We start from the raw sequence: 26,966 nt of genomic DNA, 5'->3' as shown, positions 1-26,966 counted from the left end.
TCAGATGGTGGATGTTCCCCCTGTTCTGGATGGGGTTACACTTCCCCTGAAAGAACAGATACGTAGTTTGGGGGTTCTTTTCGATTCTTCCTTGTCTCTCGAGGCCCAAGTGGCCTCGGTGGCACAGAATGCATTTTACCATCTTCGTCTGGTAGCCCAACTACGCCCCTATCTGGACAGGGATGACCTCGCCACAGTTGTTCATGCTCTGGTAACTTCAAGATTGGATTACTGTAATGCGCTCTACGTAGGGCTGCCCTTGAAGACAGTTCGGAAGCTTCAGCTGGTGCAGAACGCGGCTGCCAGACTATTGACGAGGACCAGTTGGTCTTCGCATATAACACCTATTCTGGCGCGTCTGCACTGGCTCCCTATTTGCTTCCGGGCGAGATTCAAGGTGCTGGTTTTGACCTATAAAGCCTTACACGGCGTGGGACCTCAATACCTTGTGGAACGCCTCTCTCGCTATGAACCTACCCGTTCACTTCGTTCAGAATCTAAGGCCCTCCTCTGGGTACCAACTCATCGGGAAGCCCGGAGGGTGGTTACTAGATCTAGGGCCTTTTCTGTGGTGGCCCCTGAGTTGTGGAACAGCCTCCCCGAAGAGGTACGCCTGGCGCCTACACTTCTATCTTCCGGCGCCAGGTAAAGACCTTTTTATGCTCCCAGGCATTTTAATCTTTTAATTTTCTTAATCTTTCTATTTTTAATATGTATCCTTCTTAATTTGTGTTGTATTTGTTTTTGTTGTGCTTTCTGTTGTTTGTACATGTTTTTGTGATTTTTTACCATGATATATTGTATTTTACCTTGTTTGTTCACCGCCCTGAGAGCTATTCTGCTAAGGGCGGTATATAAATTGAAATAATAAATAAATAAATTGAAATAATAAATGGAGGTGCTGCCAGGGACTGAATCTGTGACCGTCCCCACGCAAAGCAGATGCTCTTCCCTCCCCACCCCCCTGCTACAGCCTCCTTCCTTTCCCTGCTGGATGCACCTTTTGCGGCACAGACCCACCTGGGTCGGCGTCCACTGGATCAGGCACCCAGTCCTCTGGTTCACAGGCATCCTCGTCGCTCTCCTGGCCGTTCTCCAATGTCACCGGATCAGCTTTGGAGAGCTCATTCGCCAAATCACCAGATCCTTCAGCATCGCCTGTTAGCCCAGCCACAATCTGCCGCACCGTGTCATCCCTGGTTCTGTCAGGAGGAAGCTGATGGTAGCCCAAAGGACATGCTATGAACCTAAACCAGGGCTTCCTGGTAGCGCCGCACTTGCACGCAGCCAGGCAGTGCTCCCCTAGAAGAACTGGGACCGTTTATAGTTCTGAAGGGGCCTGCAAAGAGCTCCCACTCCCAGGATCCCTCGAGGGGAAACCACGGCAGTTGCAATGGTTTGAATGGGGAGGGAAGAACAACCTTTTTGCTCCCCCACCCCGAGGTCCTCCTGCAGCAGTGATGGGCCGGGACTGCAGGCGAGGGGGACAGAGCTGGACCCGGTGGCAGGCAGACCCAAGCCAGTCTCACAAACACAACCCTGCGCTCATCTTCTCATATGGCATTCCTGATGCAGCCAAGCTGCCGTCCGCCTCCTGCCTGGCGAAGAGCAGGGCAGGGGGAGGAAACCTGGCTGCGTGAGGAGTGCTAGGCCAGGAGTGGCAGCCGTCATTTCCCTGCATGAGGACTGAGCAGCAGAGAAAAGTGGATGGGGCTCCCGAGGGCCGCACAGAGAGCTGCTGAGGGCCATGACAAAAGCCTCCCACCTCAAGTACTTCCTGATGGGCTCACAGGCAACCTCCAGGATGACCATGGATGGGTCCAACTCCCGCAGGGCTTTAATGGCAGAGATGTAGAGCGTAATGATGTCCGACGTGTTCACTCCTAAGACAAAGGGAGACACAGAGGCTCTTGACCCCCTGCCGGAAAGCGTGGCTGCCCAGAAGCCCCCAAGGGACAGGCATCCCAGCTGGAGGGATGTCCTGATCATCCGGGGTCCACAGATGTTCAAGAAGATGCCAGCACTTGTGGCCAAGTGGAGGAGGACCAGGCCCTTTCGCACCGTCAGCACCAGGCACCTCCCTCCCTGAGGCACTCAATCACGTTTGCTATACACCTGCCACATCGGCCCTCCTGATGCTTTGGACTCCAGCTCCCATCAGCCGGCTCTACTGTCGGCCAAAACATCTGGAGGGCATCAGGTTGGGGAAGGCAGCACTAAGCAATCCCAGTCCAGCATTCAAACCGGCATTCTCTTGTTGGGCCCTCCTGGAGAGTCTGCATGGAAGCTCTTCAGCTACCACCGCTTGTTACACAGCACTTGTCCTTGGTTTTGAACTCTTTCGTGGGCAAGCTTTCCCAACAACCTGCCGAGATCAGCCGTCATTGTTCCCATTTTATGAATAGAGAACTGTAGCAAAGGAAAGAGAGATGCTTCCACAAGGCCCACGGCAGCGGGGTGGCTCTGAAGTCCCCTGGCTGGCTCCAAGCCGGCAACAGCCACAGCTGGGGATTTGAGGGAGAGGGCCACCGGCCTTGCCCTCCTCCCGTCAGCCTCATGTACTCAAGGGCCCGTTCCCCGCTCCCTGATACATCATAACAGAAGCGCCCTGGATCCTCAAACTACCTCCCTGCACCCCACAATATACCCATTTATCTACTGAACCTTTTGCCATTATACGCAGGTGGTTGTACTGTTTTCATCTTATGGTTTTGTTGTATGTTTGTGTTGTTGACTTATAATAAAAACTATTAAAAAGGAAGACAATGAAGAAGAAGAGCCCTCTGGGCTAGATCTGACCCAACTGGCTCCACCTTGGCCAGCATCCGCTTCCCAACAATGGCCAACTGGACGCCCCAGCAGGGGCTGCTGGGCAGGACAGCAATAGCTCTTTCCAGCTATCATCCTTAGTCATGGATACTCAGCAGCCCATGGCCTCCAAACATGGGGCTTCCATTTAGCTATCATGGCTAGTAGCCACTGATAGCCTTCTTCTTCATTTGTCCTAAAGCCACTTACATGAGTGACCATCACTCCCACCTTGTGGCATTGAGTTCCATAAGCTAATGAGGCAGAGCACAAAGAAGCCCCAAACTGACTTGCCAAGCAGTTTTACCAAGCGGCCCTGAGTTCTAAATACAGTGAGGAAAGGGAGAAAAGTCCTCACACTATCGCAGCAGCAGTGGAGGGAGAGGACAGGGACTAAAATCTATGGTGAAAAGGGGTCTGTAAACATTGGAAATGAAAAATAAAATAAAAACACACACCAGGATGGAGCAGACGCATTTCCAGGGCACTTTTCAGGGAGCTCAGGAGTTGCTGCCGTTGATTGGTCCTTTCCAGGCAGTATTTCAGGTCTTCCACGGCTGGCTTTGACTCTGGGAAATCTGCAGAGCAAAAAGCAGGAGAGGGCATGAGCAAGCCAGACACACCAACATGCTCGGAGAGGAGTGCTTGAAATGGAGGAAGAGTGTGCATGCGTGTGTGGCAGCGCCAGGTGACTGAAGAAGAGGAAGGCCCTTTGAGCATGGAGCCTTCAAGAGGGAAAGTGGATGAACAAAGAGGAGCTCAGCCTGGGACCGGCTGGGCCCATGGAATTCAGCCGTGATGAACTGGAAAGGAGGGCAGGAATGGAAAAGTCCAGCTCTGGGGAAGCGGCTCCAGGCAGTGTATGTGCTGAGTTTGGTGGTTCTTGGACACTCAGAGGGCCCGGACTGAACACGTATTTACAAAGTGCCTTTCAAAATTCACCATGGGGGAGACAACTGAGGAAGTGGAGAGAAGATAGGGGATTAATTAATATGGTGCAGTGCAGGTTTTCAGAGCACTCCGCTCGAATGGTGCAGAAATTCCTCACGACAGCCCAATAAGGATCATTATTATTTATGGCTTCTCATCCGGGAACTTCTGAAAAGCAAAGCTTCTGAGAAACCCAAAGCATTCCCTGAAACACGTTCTGGAAATTGCTGCTGTGGGGCACTGGCTGGGTCTCAACCCCTACAGGAGCCATTGGCTAAAGGCCTCTGATCTCTTAACTGGGCATCTTGAGCTGGCTGGAGTCGGTGGCAGCACCTTGCCGAGCTGGTTGCAGGTGGAGGACTCCGTGTCTGTGTGCATGCACAGGAACGATTACTTTTTACATACACAGATGGGAATTCTGAGAAGTCACTCCAGTGCTATGAGAGAAGAAAGGAAGAACAAGGTGGTGAAGCCTACACCCCCCAAGACACCGTCGCACGCACCTCGGATGATGCTGAAGAGCTCTTCAATGCGCATGCTGGCGTACAGGCGGTAAAAGAACCTCTGGACGTGGCACCGCCAGCGCCTCAGCGTGCTACTGGCTTCAGAGCTGGGAGGAGGGGCACTTGGGCCTTCCAGCAGAAACACCCGGCTGAGCCAGCCAATCACCCTCTCGATCCACTACGTGAAGCGGGTACAAGGGAGAGACACTGATTATTGCCACTGCTGCCACAGTCAGACTCTGCAGCTTTTCCAACACACAACGTGATTTACAAGCCTGCATCTTACCCATCCTCTCGGCTCTTACTGATGGGGAACTTGAGCCGAGATAAACTGCCCACCCACTGAGCTGGGATTTGAGGGAGGTGCAATGAGCCAGTGATGCCCTATTCATTGTCTCAGCTGAGACCATCTCCCATTGGCTCCTCCGCTCCCAGAACCACCTCCGTCTGAAACCATTGCACCTCATTCCTGTAACTTATATAGAAATTGCTTGTTTGCCTCTTCCCTGCCCAACTTTTTCCTTTTGTGTTGCCTATTCAAGGCACATAAGGCCAGCTCCTTGCTGAAGCTAAGCAGGGTCAGGTCTGATCAGTGCCTGGATGGGAGACCACCTGGGAACCATATATAAGCCGCCTTGAGTTTCTATCATGAAAAGAAAGGCAAAGTATAAAAGAAAGAAATAAATAAATTTTAGTTGTAAACTGCACTGGTAAAATACAGCCTATAAATCCTGTTACTAAACAAAAGCCTCCCAAAGCAAAAGCCAACAGCCTCTTTTTGTTCTTCCCTACAACATTCCTGGTTGCCACCACTTGGGCAAAGCCAGCCCCCGAGGACGTTTATTTCAAAGAAAGCTGGGCTGATGGCATACAGTCCAATGATATACCTTATGCTAGCCAGCCTGTTTGGGGTTCTAATTCCACATTAACATCATTGTTACAAGGCAGGCGTAGGGATAAAGGAATTTGATAACTAAATCAGACATGGGTGCCTTCAAGTCAGCCTTGCAAAGAAGTTCACACAAGTTCTTGGCTCTACTGGGACAACCTGAAAGCAAACATAGACTCAGTTCCTTTCTTTGAGTCCAAGAAAAGACCACGCTAAATTTCCTGGTGCAATGGAAAGCGCCCAGGAGAATGTTCCGCTCTGGCCAGCATCCCACATGACAGACTGCGAGGCCTTGAGCATGCCTGCAAGCTTCTCTGCAATGCATGAGGCTCAGCGACATCAGGGGTACCTGAAGGGTAGAAACTCTGAAAACAAGAGCTCCAGATGCTCTCTTCCAAAGGACACCCCCACCCAGCAAATGCAGAGGGCGAGTGCAATGTCCTGCTCACCTCTTGGAACTCGCCGAGGAAGGAGCACTCATATTCCCCCCGGCATCTCCACTCCATCCGCTCCTCAATCATCCTGTGCAGGATGCTGGTAACGGCATCAGCGCTCACCCGCTCCAGCAGGCTCAACCTGTGTCTGAAGGAGAAAGCAAGTGCATTTGCTGACAAGTCCCAACAAGGGGAAGCCAAATCCCCACCAGGAAACCTCCTCTAGATATACAGTGAGCTAAAATGGACAGCTTGGCTGTTAAGGGGGGGGGTACTAACCTAACAACTGTCCTTTGGGAGGGGAACTGAACAAACTTGGTCTCCCTTTTAGTAATGTATTATGGTTGTGTTCGGCTGTGTCCCATGAGCTGTTTATCCCTCTCTGGCTGCTCATCTGTACAGATCCAAGCACATCTGTAACTTATAAATGTGCTTGGAAACCTTTTAGGTAACAAGCAACTAAGAAATTTAATAATATTTGAAGTTTGTGTGTGAGGGTGCAGTGATCTTTTAGTTCAGCATTTATTGATTTGTTTTTAAGAACAGCTGCAACTTTCTTGGTGCAGTTGAAAACTTAACTAAATATAAAGGGGGTTAAACAGCCCCCTTACCCTCTAAAGAGTTCCGCAGCCTAGCGCTGCCTTCTCGCTTGGCTTTTCTATCCCAATATAGCCCTGACTATAACATTTTGCCCTTCCAGCTCTGCCACTAGCACCTGAACACCCGTGTGTGGCCGCCTCATTCTGTTCCTGTTCAAATCCTCCCTTAAACCCCACCTTTTCTGAGGTTTTTGGCATGACCATTTGGTTCTCAGCTCCCTACAGATTCCTTGCCTCAGCACATCTAACTATCCTTGCACATATTCTTTCCCCTGATGCCACTTCAGATGGGATATTCTGTTTGGGACTGTGCAAACATGCCCTTTTGCTTATGTCATTCCATCAAGCACCTCCCTGCTGGTAGGAAGGGCAGGATATAAATCAAATAATAATAATAATAAAAAAATAAGCACCTGGCACACAGATGGCACCCTATAAGTAGTGATAAAACTAGGTGACCTTCAGCATGCCACAGCGCTCACCTCAGCCTCTGCACCTTTCTGCAGTCCAAGGATAATGTTACTGGCCTACCTTCCAGAGCTGCTGCAAGAACTATTTATTTTTCAGAAATTCTATGCCACCCTTAAATTTAAATATTCTTAGGATCACTTGCACAATAAAAGATAAAACAAATATCCTAGTGAACAAGATAAAAATTATAAACAGCAGATAAAACTGGCAGCGATAAAAGCACAAGATTAAAACACCTGGTAGTTTGTTTTTTCTAAAAAAAGGTTCTTCACCCAGTGATTAAAAGATAGCAAACTAAGCACCAGGTAAGCCTTCCTGGGGAGGAAATTCCATAAACAAGGTGCCACCACTAAGAAGACCCTCTCCCCAGTAGTCACCTGCCTCACTTCTGACAGCAGGGCTACACAAGGACCTCTGACGATGACCTTAGGGCATGGACTGGCTAATGTGGAGGCAAACATTTCTTCAAGCACCCTGTGTTGAAATTGTAAAGCAGGGGTGGCGAACCTGTGGCCCTCCAGATGTTGTTGGACTCCAGCCAGCATGGCCAATGGGCAGGGATGATGGGAGTTGGAGTCCAGCAACATCTGGACAGCCACAGGTTCGCCATCCCTGCTCTAAATGGTTGTTTTTCTTAGGACACAGAAAGTGAAAGTGATGTAAAGCTCTCTTGGTTAGTACTAGTTTAGGCATTCTTTCTCAAATCAGTTGTATCAGCAGAAAATTATGCCTTTTCTATTTTGATCACAATAGAAAATGAACTCTTCTAGAGTTCTCATTTCAGAGAAACTGTTCTGCCAGGACCTAAATATGCAATACCCTGATCACAGGCCACGCTCATGAAGAATTATTAAAAAAATATTTCATGCAAAGTGCACTGAATGCTTTGAAGTGAGGCATAAACGTTAAGTATTGTTATTGAAAGTGCTGCAAGTTAGCTCGGTATTACTATCCCCGTTTTGCAAGCGAAGCCAGGAGGTGGCAGCTGTCACAGAGAGACTGGCAGCTGGCCGAAGGGCCTCTGGAGCAGCCTTCGCCAACCTGGTGCCTTCCAGGTGTTTGGGGTTACAACTCCCACTACCCCAAAATCATACAGCTACGCTGACTGGGGCTGATGGGCACTAGTAGTCCAAAATGTCTGAGGGGACCCCTGGTTGGGGGAAGGCTGCACTAGGGAGTTCACAGCTGAGGCAAAATTTGAAGTAGGGCCTTCCCAACTCATAGGGCACCCTCTTCACCACTTGATCAGATTGCAATGCTGGCACTCAATTAACCAGTAGCAAGAGCTTTCTAGATTGTGTTTTATGTCACCACTCAGGCCACAAAAGGTACCTACAGGATCTCATTGAGCTGCTGAAATTGTTCCATAGCTGTGGGGCAGCAACACTGGTCCTTCTTACAGCTGCAGCCTGCACACTGCTGGCCTCCTCCTCCTGGGTCTCCATCCTCCATCTCACTCTCTTGCTCATTTTCGCTCATGCTGCTCTCTCCCTCGCTCGTTCGCTCCTCACTTCTCCTCCACTGCCGCATATAGATCTTGAAGCTACGGCTGTAGAACTGCTGGATCATATCCTGGAAGGTCTTTGTGGTGGAGAAGAAAAGGATGGCACGGAACATAGTGTAGACTTTCTCCCGCAGCCCCTGAGAGCCTGCCCTGAGGAGCAAGCCGGCTCTGGTCCATTCTTCCAGAAGGTCCATGCTGTGCAGGTATGGGTCCAGCCGACCCTTCAGCAGGCAGAAGGCATCCAGAAGCAGAAGGAAGCACTGTGGCTCCTCGACCGTATTTTCATACTGTGCAATGCAGTTCCAGAACTCAGGAGCAACGTTGGCCTGAAGGTCTGTCTGCAGAACCTCCAGGAACCATTCCTCCAGGACGGAGTGCAGGTCATAGCGCCGCAGCACTTCCACGGCGGAGAGCAAGTCACTGTCCTTGGGCAGCTCTGCCAAGCTGGATCTGGGCTGCGCCTGAAGAGCAAGACACCACATTCAGTCCCCCGTGGGCCCCGTTTGTGTGACCCTCAGCCTGCACCCACAGTCTGCACCCGGGGGTCTTGCACTCCACACTCTTTACTGTCTTCACATGTCAGTGGTGCCTCCCTCCGGTCCTCACAGTCTTTCTCCATATCCACACACCCCCTTTTGCACTGCACCACACTCCCCCCCTTGCCACTGGACCTCCCCTCCCCAATTTGCCTCTGCGTTTCTTATTCGTTGCAATAAAGCCCCCTTTTGCTTTTTTCCCGGGTTTCTATGCCGATTGCTCTCCCCACCCCACATCCCATTAATGCCTTCTCAGCCTCTGCCCCTCCCATGCCACGAAGTCCCCCCGCGCTCCCCGTCTCCGCCATTATGCCCAGGAAGACCCTTATTAGCCCCCCAGGCACACGACGCCCCCTTTCCCCACTGGGCCTCTCCCCCCTCGCCGCCGCCGCCCACCCACCAGGCCGAGGGCTGCGGGCGGCACCAGGCCGGTGCTGAGCGTGTGCCAGGCAGCCGAGAGCTCCATGACGGGTCCCCGCTGAGGCCCGGCCGGGCGGCGCGCGAAACCAGAGGCGGCAGTTGCAGGAGGAGGAGGAGGAAAAGGAGGAGGAGCGGGAGGCCGAGCGAGCGGGCGGCGGGCCGGCCGGGCCGAGAGACAGAGGGAAAGAAGGCAGAGAGGCAGGCAGGCAGGCAGGCCGGCGGGACCCCGCGATGACCCAGCAAGGGGCGGCCCTGCAGAGCTACAACAACGAGCTGGTCAAATGTGAGCGCGGCCGCGGAGACACGTATGGCTAGACCGCGCGTTGCCATGGCGACGGGGCCTACCTGGCCTCTGCGCGGCGGGGGAGAGGGAGGAAATCTGCGGTGGAGCCTTGGGGGGAAGCGCCCTGCAGAGGGTCTCATGCGGGGGTGTCCGTGGACGATGCCGCCACGCGTGAGGGTCCCTCTGCCTCCCGAGGGCCGAAAGGGCCCAGGGCTACCCGTGGGCGCGGGGAGGCAGCCTTGGCGGGGCGAGGAGGTGGTGCCAAGAAGGCCAGAAGAGTGAAGGGGGCCCGTTTGGAGTGGCCAGGCGGGGAAAGGGGCAAGCGCCTCCATCTTGGAAGGGTTGTGTAGAAGAGGGCATTTCAGCAGGCGTGCTGGGCACGACTAAACTTGGCCACCCCGGAAAACGTGGAGCCTAGGGGTGCCAGCGACAACCGCTGCAAGTCGCTTGTGCAGGTAATGGTGCCCTGTGGGCTAGCCTGCCCCATACCTTCCAGGAGAGATGAGGGGCTGCTGGCACCGTCGCTTCCAAGGGGCCTCTCCCACGCTGCAGGACCCAGACGAGGGCACCCTTGGCTTCCGCAGGAGAGGTGGGCAGCAAAGCCGGCTGGGAGACGACTGGAGCGCAGGTGGCGGAAAACATGCTCCGAAGCTTGTTAGGTCACAGAGTTTGGCCTCCCAGTGCCAGTGAAGGCCACCAAGAAGAAGAAGGAGCTATTTGGGGTACTCCAGAGGCTCACTGTACCAGAAGGGGCGGGTGGCCCTCTGGAGCACTCGGCAGCCCGCTGTGAGAGCTTCGCATGGACCTTTGAGGATAAAGTTGCTCAGCTCCAGAGTGCCTCAGATGCCCGAGTTTTTCCAAGCCCAGACAAGGTCTCCAGTGGAGCACCTTCCCATATCTTATGGGATCAGTGTCAGTTTATGTGCCCTGCTTATACAGACAGATCTTGCAGTGATGCAACCAGCTTCTTACTCCCTTGACCCTTGTCCATCCTGGCTGGTGAAAGCCAGCAGGGAGGGGAGGAGGGCTGACTGGGTGCGCACACGATAGAATGGTGCCTGCCACCCTAAAACAAGCAGTAGTGTGTCCACTCTTGAAGACCACCCTGGACCCTGCGGTTTACCATAGTTCCTGCCTAGTGGCAAATATCCCCCTTTGGGGCAAGGTGGTGGAGAGAGTGGTGGTAGAGCAGTTGCAGGAATTCCGGGAGAATACAGACTACCTGGATCCGTATCAATCTGGGTTCAGGCATGATTTAGGGACTGCATCAGCCTTGGCCTCCATGATGGATGGCCTGTATCGAGTGTGGGATTGGGGGGATGCATCTTCTCTCCTGCTACTTGATCTTTCTGTGGCTTTTGATACCACTGACCACTGTCCTCCTGGACTGGCTCTGTGGGATAGGTATCAGGGGCACTGTTTTACAGTGGATCTGTGCCTACCTGCAGGGCTATGCCCAGATAATAGCATTGAGGGATTGAAGCCATTGGAAGCAGTTATTAGGAGTTTTGGGGCAAAGCATTGCCAGTACACTGATGATACACACCTCTGTTTCTCCATAACATCTGAATCAGGAGTGGCTGAGCATGGTCTGGAACATTGTCTGGATGCAGTTGGGGAATGGATGAGGGCTAATAAACTGAGTTTGAACCCTGGGAAGACAGAGGCACTGGGGGTGAGGGGTTCTGGTGCCCAGGAGACTGGCCAATTGCCTTTTCTGGATGGGATTACTCTCCCTCTGAAAGAACAGGTGTGTAGTTTGGAGGCGCTCCTGGATTCATCTTTTGTCACTTGAGGCTCAGGTAGCCTCAGTGGGCAAGAGTGCCTTTCACCAGCTACAACCGCTCTTGGACAGGGATAGGCTGGCTGCGGTGATTCATTAGTGACCTCAAGACTTGATTATTACGATGTGCTCTATGTGGTGCTACCCTTGCGCCTGGTCCGGAAGCTCCTATTGATGGGGACAGATTACCAACAGCACGAAACATTGCTTAAAAACTTGCACTGGCTGCCCCAAGTTACAGAGCCAACAACTTGGGTCCAGGATATCCTAAGAACCACCTGATCCCTTATATCCCAGCCCAGTGGAAGTCTGTTGGTGGTCCCCATGGCTCAGATGCATGGCTTGTAACAACTACAAGCCATGTATTCAGTGGACTGGGCCCAAGCCTGTGGAACTCCCTCCCAAGTGAGCTTAGACAGGCACCATCCTTGTTGGACTTCAGGCACATGACTAAGACTTTCTTGTTCCAGCAGCTTAGAAATGTGAATGATTAAATGCTATATAAATGTCTTGAATTTTTTTTAAGAAATATTTATCCTAGAGTGTCACATAGGACAAAACAGCACCTTTTCCCCCACCTCCCCATTGGTGCATGTGCTGCTTTGGGGTGCCCTAAGCAAAAGGCAGCAGTGTCACAAACCATGCTGGAGACTTAGGGTTGGAAGCATTGTGGTTGGGATGATGCAAGTCGAGGGCCACCTGTGGAAACCCTCTCCCTGTGGACAGGGCTGATTCTGCCCTCCTGCTTTCTTAGGTATTGAAGATCTCTGCCTCAAGAGAGATGAATTGAACAAGCAGATCCGGCTGGAAGAAGAGGAGAAGACAAAACTACAGAATGACATCCGCATGCTGACAGAGAGATTAGCCCGCATTAATGAGAGCTTAGCCCGCAAGATGGCCTCCAAGAATGAGTTTGATAAAACCATTGCTGAGACAGAAGCTGCTTACATGAAGGTACTGGTTGCATTGTTTCTTCAAGGTAGCCAAGATAAGCAGGCAGTGTGCAAAAAAAGATACTTGCTGCTTGTCTAGGCCAGTCCAGTACTTAGCCACTGCCTCCAAAATTTGAGTACAAATCACCTTAACCAAAATATTTCAGGCTCTTGTTAAGGTTGCTGACATACCACAAAAATCTTTCGTGTTGGAACCTACCTCTGTTTTAAAAATATATGGCAATTGAATTGAATTGAAACTTTATTTTTACCCCGCCCTTTTTCCAAACTGGAACTCAGGGCGGCTTACAAATAAAACTACATGTAGTTAAAAACATAGAAAAACATACAATTAAAATACGATTAAACAATGCACAACCTTAAAACTGTAAAAGGCACTTAAAAATCTAAAAACAATTTAAAATAATACATACAATAATATAAAACAATAAAACAAGCCTTGTAAACCCCAATCCTAAACACCTTCTATCCCAAAAGCCTGTTGGAATAAAAAAGTCTTTACTTGCCGACGGAAGGATGGCAAGGAGGGGGCCATTCGTGCCTCCCTAGGAAGGGAGTTCCAGAACCTAGGAGCAGCCACCGAGAAGGCCCTATCTCGCATCCCCACCAATCGCACTTGCGAGGGTGTTGGGACTGAGAGAAGAGCCTCTCCTGAAGATCTCAGGGCCTGGGCAGGCTCGTATAGGGAGATACGGTCTGACAGATAGCCTGGACCTTGGCCGTATAGGGCTTTAAAGGTCAAAACCAGCACTTTGAATTGTGACTGGAAACAAACTGGCAGCCAGTGGAGCTGTTGTAACAAGGGAGTTGTATGGTCCCTGTAACCAGCCCCTGTTAATACTCTGGTTGCAGTTCTTTGTATCAGTTTAAGTTTCCGAACAGTCTTCAAAGGCAGCCCCACGTAGCGCACGTTACAGTAGTCTAAACGGGATGTAACTAAGGCATGCATCACCATAGTCAAATCAGGCATTTCCAGGAACGGGCGCAGCTGGCACACTAGTCTTAAATGGGCAAAGGCACTCCTGGCCACGGCCAAGACCTGGGCCTCCAAGTTCAGAGCTGAGTCCAGGAGCACACCCAAACTGCAAACCTGTGTCTTCAGGGGGAGTGTAACCCCATCCAGCACAGGCTGAATCCCTATTCCCTGATCTGCCCTTCGACTGACCAGGAGCACCTCTGTCTTGTCTGGATTTAGTTTCAATTTGTTCGCCCTCATCCAGTCCATCACTGATGCCAGGCACTGGTTCAGGACCAGGACAGCTTCCTTGGCTTTAGGTGGAAAGGAGAAATAGAGTTGGGTGTCATCCGCATACTGATGGCACCAAACCCCAAACCCCTGGACAACCTCTCCCAGCGGTTTCATATAGATGTTAAATAACATGGGGGACAAAACTGAACCCTGAGGGACCCCATAGGTCAACGGCCAAGGAGTCGAACAGGAGTCCCCCAGCACCACCTTCTGAGTTCGTCCCTCCAGAAAGGAATGGAGCCATCGTAACACGGTGCCCCCAAGTCCCATCCTAGCAAGGTGGTCCAGAAGGATACCATGGTCGATGGTATCGAAAGCCACTGAGAGGTCCAGTAGAACTAACAGGGACACACTCCCCTGTCCAGCTCTCTGCGAAGGACATCCACCAAGGCGACCAAAGCTGTCTTTGTCCCGTAACCAGGTCTGGAGCTGGGCGGCCACCACACGGTCTAGTACCTTGCCCAAAAATGGAATGTTGGAGACTGGCCGATAATTTCCCATTATGGAGGGATCCAGGGAGGGCTTTTTCAACAAAGGCCATACAACTGCCTCTTTTAGGCACAATGGAATTCTGCCTTGTTGTAAAGAGGCATTAACTACTCTCCTCACCCACTCGGCCAGTCCCCCTCTGGCACTTTTAATGAGCCAGGAAGGGCAAGGATCCAGCAGACATGTGGTGGCTCTCGCCTCTCCAAGGATCTTGTCCACATCCTCGGGCTGTACAAATTGAAAGGAATCCATTATTATTGGACAAGCAGGAGCCAAGGTTACATCCCCTGAGACTGTATCAATTTTAGCGTCCAAGTAGGAGCGAATCTGAGCGACTTTATCTGCAAAGTGCCATGCAAATTCTTGACAGCAGGCTGTTGAGTGGTTTATATTACCCTCCTGGGGGCCAGAGTTTAAAAGACCCCTGACCACTCGAAACAGCTCCGCTGGACGGCTCCCAGCAGACACAATGGTGGCAGAAAAGTTTCTTAGCCCGCACTGCCACAGAGTAGGCCTTCAGATAGGCTCTAGCCTGTGTTCGGTCAGACTTGCACTGAGTCTTCCGCCAACGTCGCTCAAGTCCCCGTCTTATTCGTTCCATCGCCGCCAGCTCCCTGGTAAACCAGGGAGCTGGTTTGGCTCCAATCCGGAAGAGGGGACGCTCAGGAGCAATCGTGTCCACCGCCCTGGTCATTTCCCCATTCCAGAGGTCAACCAGGGCTTTGACAGAATCACCTGCCGCGGTGACAGGAAAATCCCCAAGAGCCATCAGGAAACCATCCGGATCCATCAGCCTCTTAGGGTGGACCATCCTAATCAGTCCCCCACCCCTGCAGAGGTTCTGAGTTCCAGCGAGTCTAAACCCAACCAGGCAGTGATCTGTCCATGACAACGGAACTATAGAAAGTTCCTCCACACCAGGATCACCATCATCCCATCCAACACAGAAAACAAGGTCCAAAGTGTGACCAGCGACATGAGTGGGGCCAGATAATACTTGGGACAGACCCATGGTTGCCATGAAATCCTGAGCCACTCCTGACAGAGTAGTCTCAGCATGGATGTTGAAGTCACCCAATACCACAAGTTTCTCCGCCTTGGAGAAACAGTCCACTCTCGATTCAATACCCATCTCATGTTTGGACACGTGACAAAGGGGAACTTTCCAAAGGAGGAAGAGGGGTGTCAAAAGGTTAGCGTGTCTCTGCGCCTCCCCGCAAGCTGACATTTCTCTAACTTCCCTCAGTACATCTCAGAACAAGCACTGCAATTGACGTACATGCAGCACAGTCATATGCACCCTTACATGGAAGGAAGACTGATGTGTAAATGTAGGAGGAGGCAGCGGCAGACTGGAGTTCACCACTTCAGCCCGCAGTAGGAGCCCAGAGCAGCAAAAGCTATACTCCTCGCGCTCACATGCGTGGTTGGCCAGTTGCACTTTTTTTTTTTTTTTTTGGACGAATGCTGCCCGTCTCGTCGGCACCAACATCGACGTTTCATCTGACGAGAGGCACCAACGAAACCTAGGTGACCGAGACGGCGTTGGCGAGAACATTGGAGGGAGCAGAGAGAGAGTCCAACTAACCTGCACCGCGCATTACGGCCACCGGCTCCTCCAGCCAGCCCAGCCAGCTAACGAGGCTGAGACGTCTGGAAAACCCGTGCCGCCGCTGCCATCCCATTGGGCTCTTCCAAGCCAGAGAAGGAGGAGGAGACGAGCGGTTGTTCTGCTGCCTCCGTTTCGCCGTCCTCCTCCTGACCGTGAAACCCCAGCTAGTCTACAGCGCCCACCATATGGCCGCCAGCCCCTTCGTCCACCTTAACCAGCCAACGAGGGAGAACTCCGCCGTTGCCGCCGCCGGGTCCTCGTCAAGTTGGAAGAGGAGGAGGAGATCGGCGGCGGATTTACGCTACAACCGCCCATGGAACTGGCTTTAATCCCAGTGGGCTTACTCTGTGCGGAGCAGCGTCACCTCCCTTTAGCTGGAGGCTTTTTAAAAGAACTTTGCGGTGCTGCTATTCAATCCCGCCACTCTTTCGGAAGTCGGTTTAACGGAGGCGAAGGCTGATATCGGGGCATGTGCTGCTCACAGGGGGGTGGGGGGGAAGGGGTGGGGGGCCAATGTATATCGAGGCTGAGCAGCAGACGCTGGTGGGGAGCTAGGGGCAGGTCATGTCAGGTAAGAGGAACCAGAGAGAGATGCGTAATATCTGTCCCTCGTTCCAGACCTGCCCGGAACCAACAAATGGCTGGGGGATGCTTGACTCCATACTCCGACCTTTGAGTGCTGCTGTGTAATGCCAGGTCTGTTGCCCAAAAAACATCCATCATTCATGATATGATATTAGATGAGGGCGCAGACTGTTGATGGTGGCGGTTGTTACGTGAACAGCATACGTTACGTTGGAGTTAAGTTGAGCAAGAAACTTCTTCAGAGCGTTAGATCAGGTTAAGAGTCTTTATTTAGACATTATGGCTTTTCAGCAGTTTCCCTCCCCCCCTTCTAGCTCTACAGCACATCTCTCTCCAAAAGCAAAAGTAAGACAGAAGACAACCTCTCAGTTCAGAGGCAATACACAGAAGACACAACTTACAGACTCTGTTAGAACTTTCCCAGTTGCTATCTCACGTTACCATGACAACTGCTGGCCTTGGATGTCTGCTCCCTCTCAGGCCAGGAGATAACAGTGTTACTTCTCCAAACTTGCAGGCTTTATGGAAAACTACTAGAGACAGTAATGCCTATGGGTCAACAGCCCAACATATTCCCCTTTTTCCATCAAGACTGCAAAATACACATAAAGTTTAGCAATACATCTCCACAATACATGGGAATACAGCAATACATTACATTGCATTATACATTTCCAGTTTACAGTTCAGTACATTACAGTACATCTCAGTACATTTTAAAACTTTATTAATCAAATTTCAACTCATTCCAAGCCTTGTCACCAGTTTGCCAAATTTCTCCTCACACAAAGGCTTGGTCATTATGTCAGCCACCATGTTGTTAGTGTCACAAAATGTCAGGTTAACAAACCCCTGCTGCACACAATCCCTTACGTAAAAGTATCTGACACTAATATGTTTTGTTCTTTTGGTATGAGCTTCTGATGTGGCTATCTTGATGCAGGTCTGATTGTCTTCATATACAGTAATCAGAAATTGCATATCAATGCCTATCTCCTGCATGAGCATTGCGAACCATTGTAGCTCATTACAGTCCTGTGATAGAGCCACATACTCTGCTTCTGCACTTGAGGTGGCCACCACATTTTGTTTCTTGCTGCTCCAGTCAATGCATGACCCGTGCCACATCACAACTATGCCAGAGGTTGACTTACGACTGCTCAGCTCCCCTGCATGATCTGCATCCACAAAACATTCAAGACCTCCTGTCTTTGCTCCTGACAAAACCAGACTCTTTGTCTTCGTGCCTTTCAGATAACGCACTACCCTTTTAATTCCTTGCCAGTCAGCCTCTGAAGGATGCTCTACCTTCCGGCTTAAAATGCTGACTGCATTACATATGTCTGGGCGAGACACCTTCCCCAAATATTGCAATTTCCCTATTATGCGCCTGTACTTCTCAGGATCTGTACAAGGCGTCTCTTGCACGTTCTGTTGGAATGCCACAACCATGGGAGTCTTCACAACATTGCATTCTGTCATGTTGCATTCTTCTATGATCTGATTTATTTTACTTTCCTGACTCAATGTTATGCTTCCGTCTTCTGCACGCACAATATCCGTGCCTAAATAGTGTGTGACAGGCCCCAAATTCTTTGTGTCCACCTGCCTGCCCAGTTGCTCATTAAATTCCCGTTCCTCTTGCTGCTCATGATAAATATACATGATGTCATCAACGTAAACTGCACAGAACGAGGTTTTCGTCCCCTGTCTCTTTACATACACGCATGGATCTGCCTTGCATCTGTGGAATCCCATTCCCTGCAACACTCTGTGCAATTTCTCATTCCAGCAGCGTGCACTTTGCCGCAGTCCATATATTGATTTATGCAGTTTACACACGAACCCTTCCTTTGACACAGAACCCGGAGGCAGTTCCATATATATCTCCTCTTTTAAATCACCATGTAGGAATGCCGTCCCTATATCGTAGTGATTTACGCTCATGTTCTGCATCGCTGCCAGCTTCAGCAGCACACGAATGGACTCATGTTTCACAACCGGGGCGAAAACAGCATCATAATCTGTCCCATGCTGCTGGGTGAATCCCTTGGCAACCAAACGTGCCCTGTACCTCTGTACTTCCCCGGAACTTGCTTTCTTCTTCTTAAACACCCATCTGCAACCTATGGCCTTTTTCCCCATAGGTAACTTTACTAATGTCCACGTGCCATTCTGTTCCATGGCTTTCAATTCTTCCTGCATGGCCTGTTGCCACTTATTTTGCTCTGCCTCAGGCATCAGCCTGATTTCATTAAATGAGGTTGGTTCCGCACATTCCACGTGCTCCATCTGAATAGTTAATGCCGACGGTGTCACAACAGCAGTCTGTTTACAGCCCTGACTGTCATTCACTTTCCGCCCCATTAAACTCAAGTCATCAGCACACTTCACACCCATGGACATTCTAAACTGCCCCTGTGTCATGAATCCCTGGCAGACAACTTTGCCTCTTCTCTGCACAAAACATTTTCCTCGTGTCAAACGTTATACAATACCCAGAATTCACCAGTGTTCGAACAGATAAAATATTATTTGACAATTCAGGAACATACAAACAATCTGACAGTATTCCAAGCTTATCAAATCTCACCAGACCTCGAGCCTCCACATTCTTCTGCGATCCATCCGCTAGTTGCACAAAGTCCTGCACATCCTCTGAAGTATAAAACAAACTTCTGTCTTTAATTAATATATGGCTCGCTCCGCTGTCAAGAATCCAGTTAACAGGTCCTAAATCTTGAGACTTCTGTTTACAAACAAAGTTCACACTGCCGCTCTGTTTCCAGCCTCCGTCCCTGGAGTTTCGCTTGACTGCACAGTCCCGCTGAAGATGTCCATGAGCTCCGCAAACATAACAAGCCTTTAGCCTCTGCTGCTTATAATCCTGTTTGTTTTCGACAGCCTCCTTCGGCACGGCACTTTTCTTTGCCTCCTGCCTCCGCTGCCATTCCTGGGTCAGCTTTTCTTCAATAAATTCAACGTTCAGGCCTCCATCAGGCATGGCTTCAATTCCCATAACAAAATTATTCCAAGTCCCATCGAGTGAAGCCAGGATCAAATAGGTCTTCTGAAGGACAGAGTGTTCCATGCCTCGATCTTGCAACTCAGCAAATAGGCGCCTGAATTCCGTGAGATGCTCACTCATGTCGCACTCACCCGTGAAGCGCATCTGGTATAGCTTCCTTGCCAAACACAATTTAGATCCCGCGGTCTGTTGCACATGAATGCCTTCCAACCGGTCCCACATCTGTTTGGCGTTTGTAACATCTCTCACGTGTAGAAGTTGAGAGTCGGATAGAGCCAGAATAATAAAAGCTTGAGCCCTCTCATCGTTCCTAGTCCAAGCCGCTGTAAGGAGTGCAGGGGGTGTTCCATCAATAGCTTCCCATAAATCCTCCTTTACTAGGAAAGCACGCATCCTTGGCTTCCAACTGCCATAATTCTTTTCATTAAGTCGTTCCATAGGCAGCCCTCCAAACATGTTAACAGCAGCCATCCTGCTCACCTCTGTCTGGCACAATCAATCACGCTGCCCTCTCTGGAACTCCGTCTGCTGTTCAGACCAGCAACTTACTCCTGTGTAACACGCTGTGGATCTGGGCCCATAACCCTGTTGATGGAGGCGGTTGTTGCGTGAACAGCATACGTTACGTTGGAGTTAAGTTGAGCAAGAAACTTCTTCAGAGCATTAGATCAGCTTAAGTCTTTATGTAGACATTATGGCTTTTCAGCAGTTCCCCCCCCCTTCTAGCTCTACAGCACATCTCTCTCCAAAAGCAAAAGTAAGACAGAAGACAACCTCTCAGTTCAGAGGCAATACACAGAAGACACAACTTACAGACTCTGTTAGAACTTTCCCAGGTGCTATCTCATGTTACCATGACAACCGCTGGCCTTGGATGTCTGCCCCCTCTCAGGCCAGGAGATAACAGTGTTACTTCTCCAAACTTGCAGGCTTTATGGAAAACTACTAGAGACAGTAATACCTATGGGTCAACAGCCCAACACAGACCTGGCATGTATTACAGAAACCTGGCTGGATGCAGCTTCTGCTCCTACTCTGGCTACCATGTGCCCAGCTGGGTTTTCGTATGCACAGCAGTCGGGAGTCAGGGAGGAGGAGTGGCGGTTATTTATCGAAGGTCCTTGGTTCTCACCAGACCCCCTATGAGACCAAGGTGGCAGATTGCATGTACTGGAGGTTGGGACCAAAGGGCAGTCTAGGGATTCTACTCGTGTACCATCCACCCCGCTGCACGATGGAATCCCTGGCCGAGGTGCTGGGGGTGGTCTCGGATGTACGGGTTGAGTCCCCGAACCTTTTGGTATTGGGGGACTTCAACATGCATTTGGAGGCCAGTCTCACTGGAGCACCTCGGGACTTCTTGGAAACCATTGCTTCCTGGGAGCTGCACCTTATTACAATGGGTCCCACCCATGTAGCCGGTCATGCACTCGGCCTTGTGTTTGTCTCGGGAGAGGAGGGGAGTGGTCTGAAAATTGGGGATACATCCATCACCCCCTTGTCATGGTCAGATCACTACCTGGTGAGGATGGACCTTTCACTGCCGCAAACCCTCTGTGGGGTTGGAGGACCCATTAAGATGGTCTGCCCCAGGCGGTTGATGGAAGCTGATGGATTCCTGAATGCGCTTGGGGATACATTGGAGCAAGCACACGGCCACTCGGCTGAAGCCCTGGTGGGGGGCTGGAATGCCGCAATCACCGGGGCATTAAACCGAGTGGCTCCAAAACGCCCTCTCCCCCTGAATAGAACTCAGACGGCGCCGTGGTTTACCCCACGGTTACGTATTCTGAGGCGGGAGGTGAGACAGCTAGAGCGCCAGTGGCGGAAGTCACACTGTGAGGACGATCGAACACTGGTTAGAGCTGCTGCTGCAGCCTATCATGTGGCAATAAGGGCAACAAAAAAAAGATTTTTATGCTGCCTCTATTGCATCTGCAGAGTGCTGTCCCAGGAGACTATTCCAAGTGGTCCGGAGCCTGGTCGGTCCAGTTGCTCCGGAACCAATGGAACAAGATAAGGTCTCCTGTGACGAGTTTGCTAAACACTTTGCGGATAAAATGGATCGTATTAAAAGCGAGATTCCGTACACTGTGGATACAGAGAGTGAGCCAGAAGTGAACAGTGTTGCTTCGGTGGCGTGGGATCGATTTCGGCTTCTTCCTTCTGATGAAGTGGACAAAGTGCTTTCAACTATAAGGCCGACCACCTGCTTACTTGATCCTTGCCCTTCGTGGCTCATTATGAGCTGCAAAGATAGACTGGGAGAGAGGATCAAGCTGATGATAAATGCATTGCTTGAAGAGGGAATTTATTTATTTATTTGTTAAATTTTTATACCGCCCCACTAGCATAGCTCTCTGGACGGTGTACAACAGAAAGTATATACAATAAAATCACATAAATTGGTACAAAAACATGTATATAAAAATCCACAAATCTAAAACCAATTTGAACATATTAAACTAAAATGCCTGAGCAAAGAGAAAGGTTTTAACTTGGTGCCGAAAAGATAGCAATGTTGGCGCCAAGCGCACCTCAACGGGAAGACTATTCCACAATTCGGGGGCCACCACTGAGAATGCCCTGGTTCTTGTAACCATCCTCCGAGCCTCTCTCTGAGTCGGAACTCGGAGGAGGGCCTTCGATGTTCAACGTAGTGTACGGGCAGGTTCATATCGGGAGAGGCATTCCAGGAGGTATTGTGGTCCTGCGCCATATAAGGCTTTATAGGTTAAAACCAACACTTTGAATCTGGCCCGGAAACATATAGGTAGCCAGTGCAAGCGGGCCAGAACAGGTGTTATATGTTCGGACCGCCTGGTCCTCGTTATCAGCCTGGCCGCCGCGTTTTACACAAGCTGTAGTTTCCGAACCGTCTTCAAAGGCAGCCCTACGTAGAGCACATTGCAGTAATCCAATCGAGAGGTTACCAGAGCATGGACAACTGAGGTGAGGTCCTCCCTGTCCAGATAGGGACGTAGCTGGGCTACCAACCGAAGTTGGTAGAACGCATTCCGTGCCACCGAGGCTACTTGAGCCTCGAGTGACAGGGAAGGATCTAAGAGTACTCCCAGACTACGAACCCGCTCCTTCAGGGGGAGTGTAACCCTGACCAGAACAGGGTGCATATCCACCATTTGATCAGAGAAATCACCCACCAACAGCATCTCAGTCTTGTCTGGATTTAGCCTCAGTTTATTAGCTCTCATCCATCAGATGCCATCAGTGCTGAAGGAAGCGATAATAAAACCAATTTTAAAAAAGTCCTCCTTGAACCCTCAAGATCTGAACAACTTCCGCCCAGTCTCAAATGTGCCATTCTTAGGCAAGGCAGTTGAGCGGGTGGTGGCTAAACAGTTGCAAGCACACTTGGAAGAAGCAGATTATCTGGATCCATTTCAGTCGGGCTTCAGACCGGGACATGGGACTGAAACAGCCTTGGTCGCCTTGGTAGATGATATGAGAAGGCCGTGGGATAGAGGCGAAGGCACCTTCCTTGTCTTCCTCGATCTCTCAGCAGCTTTTGATACCGTTGACCATGCTATCCTCTTGGATCGCCTGGAGAGGTTAGGTATTGGGGGCACTGTATTGCAGTGGTTCCATTCCTTCCTCTCTGGGAGATACCAGAGAGTAGCATTGGAGGAAGAGGTTTCAGATCCCTGGCCCCTCACTTGTGGGGTGCCACAGGGTTCTATCCTTTCTCCAATTCTCTTTAACATCTATATAAAGCTGCTGGGAGCAATCATCAGGAGATTTGGGCTGCAATGTCATCAGTATGCGGATGACATGCAGCTCTATCTCTCATTTAAATCTTCACCAAGGTTAGCTGTGGAAACCCTGTCCAAGTGTCTGGAGTCGGTGAGTGGCTGGATGGGAAGGAATAAGTTGAAGCTGAATCCTGACAAAACCGAGGTGCTGTTTGTGGGAGACAAGGGAAGGCTGGGAGATATAGACCTGGTGCTTAACGGGGTACGATTGCCCTTGAAAGACCAGGTCCGTAGCCTGGGGGTCATTCTTGACTCCCAGCTGTCTATGGAGGCTCAAGTTTCAGCTGTGAGCCGAGCAGCTCTGTATCAACTCCATCTGATACGGAGGCTACGCCCCTACCTTCCCAATCATCTGCTCCCACCAGTGGTACATGCCCTGATCACCACTCGCCTAGACTACTGTAATGCGCTCTACGTGGGGTTACCCTTGAAAACAGTTTGGAAATTACAGCTGGTACAGAATGCAGCGGCGCGTCTGATTGCAGGCAGCCGCCGTAGAGATCACATCACTCCTGTGTTGAAGGAGTTGCATTGGTTACCGGTTGTGTACCGAACCCAATTCAAGGTGTTGGTTTTAACCTTTAAAACCCTATACGGTTGTGGCCCAGCCTATCTGAAGGAGCGCCTCCAGCATCGACAGGAATGCCGCTCAACAAGATCGACCTCAGAGGGCCTTCTCTGGATCCCACCAGTCAAAATAGCTAGGCTGGTGAGGACTCGAGAGAGGGCCTTCTCAATAGTGGCCCCCACCCTCTGGAACTCTCTCCCAGGTGATATACGCCATGCCCCGTCTATAATGAGCTTCCGCAGGACCCAGAAGACTTGGCTTTTTAGGCGGGCGTTTGAGATGGGCTAGTTTTTTTTACTGTTTTTAAATTTTAATTGTTTTATATACTGTTTTATCTTGTACGTCGCCCGGAGTGGCTGGACAACCAGCCAGATGGGCGACTAACAAATTTAATAATAAATAAATAAATAAATAAAACCCCGAGACTACCCCAGCTAGCTCAGGAAGGGAGACTGTTGAGCAGCGGGGTAGGCGGTACACCAACAGAAATCCTATTCTGTCCCGGCCGCTCAGCTTCAAATACACACACTCGAATCCAGAATACTGCAGGACAGGGCACCTGGTCAGGGAGTTGGTATCTCGGTAGATCACTGCGACTCCTCCTCCCCGCCCCCAGGTCTCGCCTGCTCCTGCACCGAGAAACCTGATGGGCAAAGCTGGGACAGATTAACCCCCCCCCCCAGCTTCATCCAACCAGGTCTCCGTGATACAAGCCAGGTTGGCGTGCTCATCCAGGATCAAATCCTGAATGGCCATCGTTTTGCCATTCACTGACCTGGCATTCACAAGCAGCATTTTCAACCCGGAGGAGCTGACACCGCGGCTATCCAGACTATTTGAATGGGGAGACAGTTTGGGGGCAACCAATACCCTGTTGCACTTCCATCTCCCCCGATGACATAATTGCCTCCCCACTCCATATCTCCCTCTGCCCTCCACAACATTAATGGCAGCCCCTTGGTTCCCTGCTGCCTTGCTTATTCATTACTAGATCTGAAGAAACTCTCATTCCATGCGAAATGAGGACTTGGGCCATGACTTGGAGAAACCCCAAGGTCCAACCCAGCACTTCCCAGTATGGCATTAAAATCCCCACACAGTATCAGCCTGGCATAGGGAAATTGTTGCTCTAGTTGTAATAGAGCATCGGCAAGAAGATCCCAAATGCTACCGGTGCCCACCGACTTAGCTAAGTTGGGTGGTATGTAAACGTTTACAATAATAAGTGACCCTGTGTGAGACCCCTCTAATCTCACCGCCAAAAAGTTTTGGGTGCTGGTTAAATTAATAGAGTGAACTTTAACTGGAAGGTCCACGGAAATGGAGATGCTAAGACCCCCGCTGCCACGGCCTTTGGTGTTAGTCCTAATGGCAGGAGAGGTTTTAAAGCCGTTAATACACAGAGAGTTAGCTTGGGTTAACCAGGTTTCTTGTAGGCATACGATATTGAATTCATGAAAAAAGGAGTCTAGGTCCATGTCCGGGGATTTGTTGGTCCAGCCCATGATATTCCAGGACAAGAGCGGTAGTTGTCAGTCAGGAGTAATAATATCCAGATCCTTTGCAAAAGAGATACATCCATTTGCTAAAAGATGTTTAGGGATAAAAGTCGAGGTGGGATGCTCATCTCTCACTAAGGATTGTGTACTGGTGTAAGTGTTGGAGTTTCCCTCCGCCTCATTCACCACCTCAGGCGGGGACAGATTCAACATACTAGGGATCTTTGCTTCCACTAGCAAGGATGGGGCAGTAAAAATGACTCCTGTGGGAATTATAGCTCTATCTGGGAGAGCCGTATCAAAGGCCACCGGGAAGCTGTTGTTAAACCGCAGGATAGATGAAATATCAGGGAATGTTTTTGCACTCGCCTCATGTTGTTGAAGGGGGTCCATTAAAGTCGGGAGTGTATGATTTAAGGCAGGGTTGGCCAACATGGTGCCCTCCAGATGTTGGACTCCCATCAGCCCCAGCTGGCATGGCCAATGGTTAAGGATGATGGGAGTTGTAGTCCTACAGGTTCCGGAAGACACAATGTTGGCTACCCCTGATTTAAGGTCAACATCCTTAGAGGGAAAGAACACTGCAACAAAGAACACTGCAACAAAGAACAAAGCATGGAGGTCCTCTTCAGATAAACAGCCATTGGCACTTGAGCTGATGTACTCTCAACATGACTGCAAATTCTGTGTCAATTCATCACCTTTGCAATTGTTAGAATGAGGGTGCCTGGAGGAAAGGCCAGGTAGATAAGCACTTCCCCACTGCCCCTATTACAGTGCAGCCCTGTACCCTGAAGTAAGTTCCATTGACTCCAGTAGCACTTACCTGGAATTGTATATAGCTTTCCCAGCTGGGCCTCTTCGTTCCTTCTCTGCAATCCTTCTGTTACTAGCTCCTCCAGAGATCCTCGCGTTCTCTCTCACAAGAGCATCTGCACCTTGCATGCAGAATGTCCCAGGTTCGATCCACCATGGTGGCATCTCCAGGGAGGGGGCTAGGAGAGAACCTGCCTGAAACCCTGGAGAGCCACTGCTGCCAGTCAGTGTAGACAGTACTAAGCTAGATAGACCAATGGGCTTGCTCAATGTAAGGTAGCTTCCTGTGTCCTAGAACCCAGCTTCTCCCATCACAGAGCCCAAGATCATACAGTGGCAGAGCATGTTGCATGTAGAAGGCCCCAAGTTCAGCCCCTGGGATTTTCCGCTGTGACGGGGGAAAAACCCTCCCTGCCTGAGTCCTGGACCGTTGCTGCCAGTCAGAGTAGACAGTGCTGCTGGGATAGATGAACAGATTATCTGACGGGGCAATAAAGCAGGTTGCTGCATCTCTTTTGAGAACTAGATTGATTGATTGCATTTGTATACCGCCCCATAGCTGAAGCTCTCTGGGCGGTTTACAACAAAATTTATAGCATGTTTGTAATATTATTCTTGATTGGTGAGGACTAACTTACTCCTGCTTATTTAGCTGAAATGCAGCTTGAGTAAGGCATAGTTGGTGACGGAACCTGGGACCCAACCAAATGTTACACAAACACTTGTAACCAATTCATACAGGGATTTTTTCCCCTTGAAGGAGAGAATACTTTGAGAGAAGCCATCTTAGAGCAGGGAAATGCACATGGGAGAGGAAAGGTTAAGTCCAGGGGGTGTCCTTTTTTTGTCACATGTGACACTGTACAATAAATAGTATTTTTATTTATGTATTTAAGGCATTTATATACGTTAGCAATATGCAAGAAAGAAACAAAGAAAAGCTCAAAACCAGGATTCTGGTCCAAAGTGGTATGCACATAAATATAGAAGGTGTCTAGTATAAAAAAAATGTTCTTGCTTCCTAGATCTTGGAAAGCTCTCAGACGCTGCTCAACGTCCTCAGAAAGGAAGCAGGGAATCTCAGCAAAGCCACAGAGTCAAAAGGCCCCACACTTAAAGACAGCTAAGCGCTTGGGCTTGAATTACCGTGTCATTGGTTGGCAAGGGGAGTTCCAGGTTATACAAGGACTGTTTAATTTATAGATAGAACAATGTATAATAAAGTGTTTTCTTACAA

At 50.3% G+C, this 26,966-nt stretch overlaps 2 protein-coding genes across 2 annotated transcripts in view; one reads left to right on the top strand and one right to left on the bottom strand.

The window, feature by feature from the left end:
* The window catches only part of ANAPC2 (anaphase promoting complex subunit 2), a 17,244-nt gene extending 7,843 nt beyond the window's left edge, over positions 1 to 9,401 (bottom strand). The window contains exons 1-7 of the mRNA XM_061603827.1: positions 9,075 to 9,401; positions 7,971 to 8,599; positions 5,580 to 5,712; positions 4,242 to 4,419; positions 3,267 to 3,386; positions 1,766 to 1,883; positions 1,021 to 1,202 (exon numbers count right to left, since the gene is read on the bottom strand). Of these exons, the coding sequence (XP_061459811.1) occupies positions 1,021 to 1,202; positions 1,766 to 1,883; positions 3,267 to 3,386; positions 4,242 to 4,419; positions 5,580 to 5,712; positions 7,971 to 8,599; positions 9,075 to 9,140 (1,426 nt within the window). The 5' untranslated portion in view covers positions 9,141 to 9,401. The remainder of the gene's footprint in view (positions 1 to 1,020; positions 1,203 to 1,765; positions 1,884 to 3,266; positions 3,387 to 4,241; positions 4,420 to 5,579; positions 5,713 to 7,970; positions 8,600 to 9,074) is intronic.
* On the top strand, positions 9,102 to 26,966 carry SSNA1 (SS nuclear autoantigen 1). The gene is made up of 3 exons (XM_061603828.1): positions 9,102 to 9,377; positions 11,915 to 12,114; positions 26,755 to 26,966. Exons 1-3 carry the CDS (start codon positions 9,326 to 9,328, stop codon positions 26,854 to 26,856), a joined length of 354 nt encoding a protein of 117 aa, XP_061459812.1. The 5' UTR covers positions 9,102 to 9,325; the 3' UTR covers positions 26,857 to 26,966.

The sequence above is a fragment of the Rhineura floridana genome, chromosome 20, assembly GCF_030035675.1.
Source record: "Rhineura floridana isolate rRhiFlo1 chromosome 20, rRhiFlo1.hap2, whole genome shotgun sequence".
NCBI classification, from domain to species: domain Eukaryota; kingdom Metazoa; phylum Chordata; class Lepidosauria; order Squamata; family Rhineuridae; genus Rhineura; species Rhineura floridana.
The sequence above is the reverse complement of the archived record's forward strand: the minus strand, read 5'-3'. Positions and strand labels throughout refer to the sequence as shown.

Bases quoted from the DNA above. Each gene is read 5' to 3' on its own strand.
- SSNA1 (XM_061603828.1), top strand. From the start codon at position 9,326: ATGACCCAGCAAGGGGCGGCCCTGCAGAGCTACAACAACGAGCTGGTC. The intron at 9,378-11,914 runs GTGAGCGCGGCC...CTGCTTTCTTAG, and splicing joins CAACAACGAGCTGGTCAAAT to GTATTGAAGATCTCTGCCTC. The intron at 12,115-26,754 runs GTACTGGTTGCA...CTTGCTTCCTAG, and splicing joins CAGAAGCTGCTTACATGAAG to ATCTTGGAAAGCTCTCAGAC.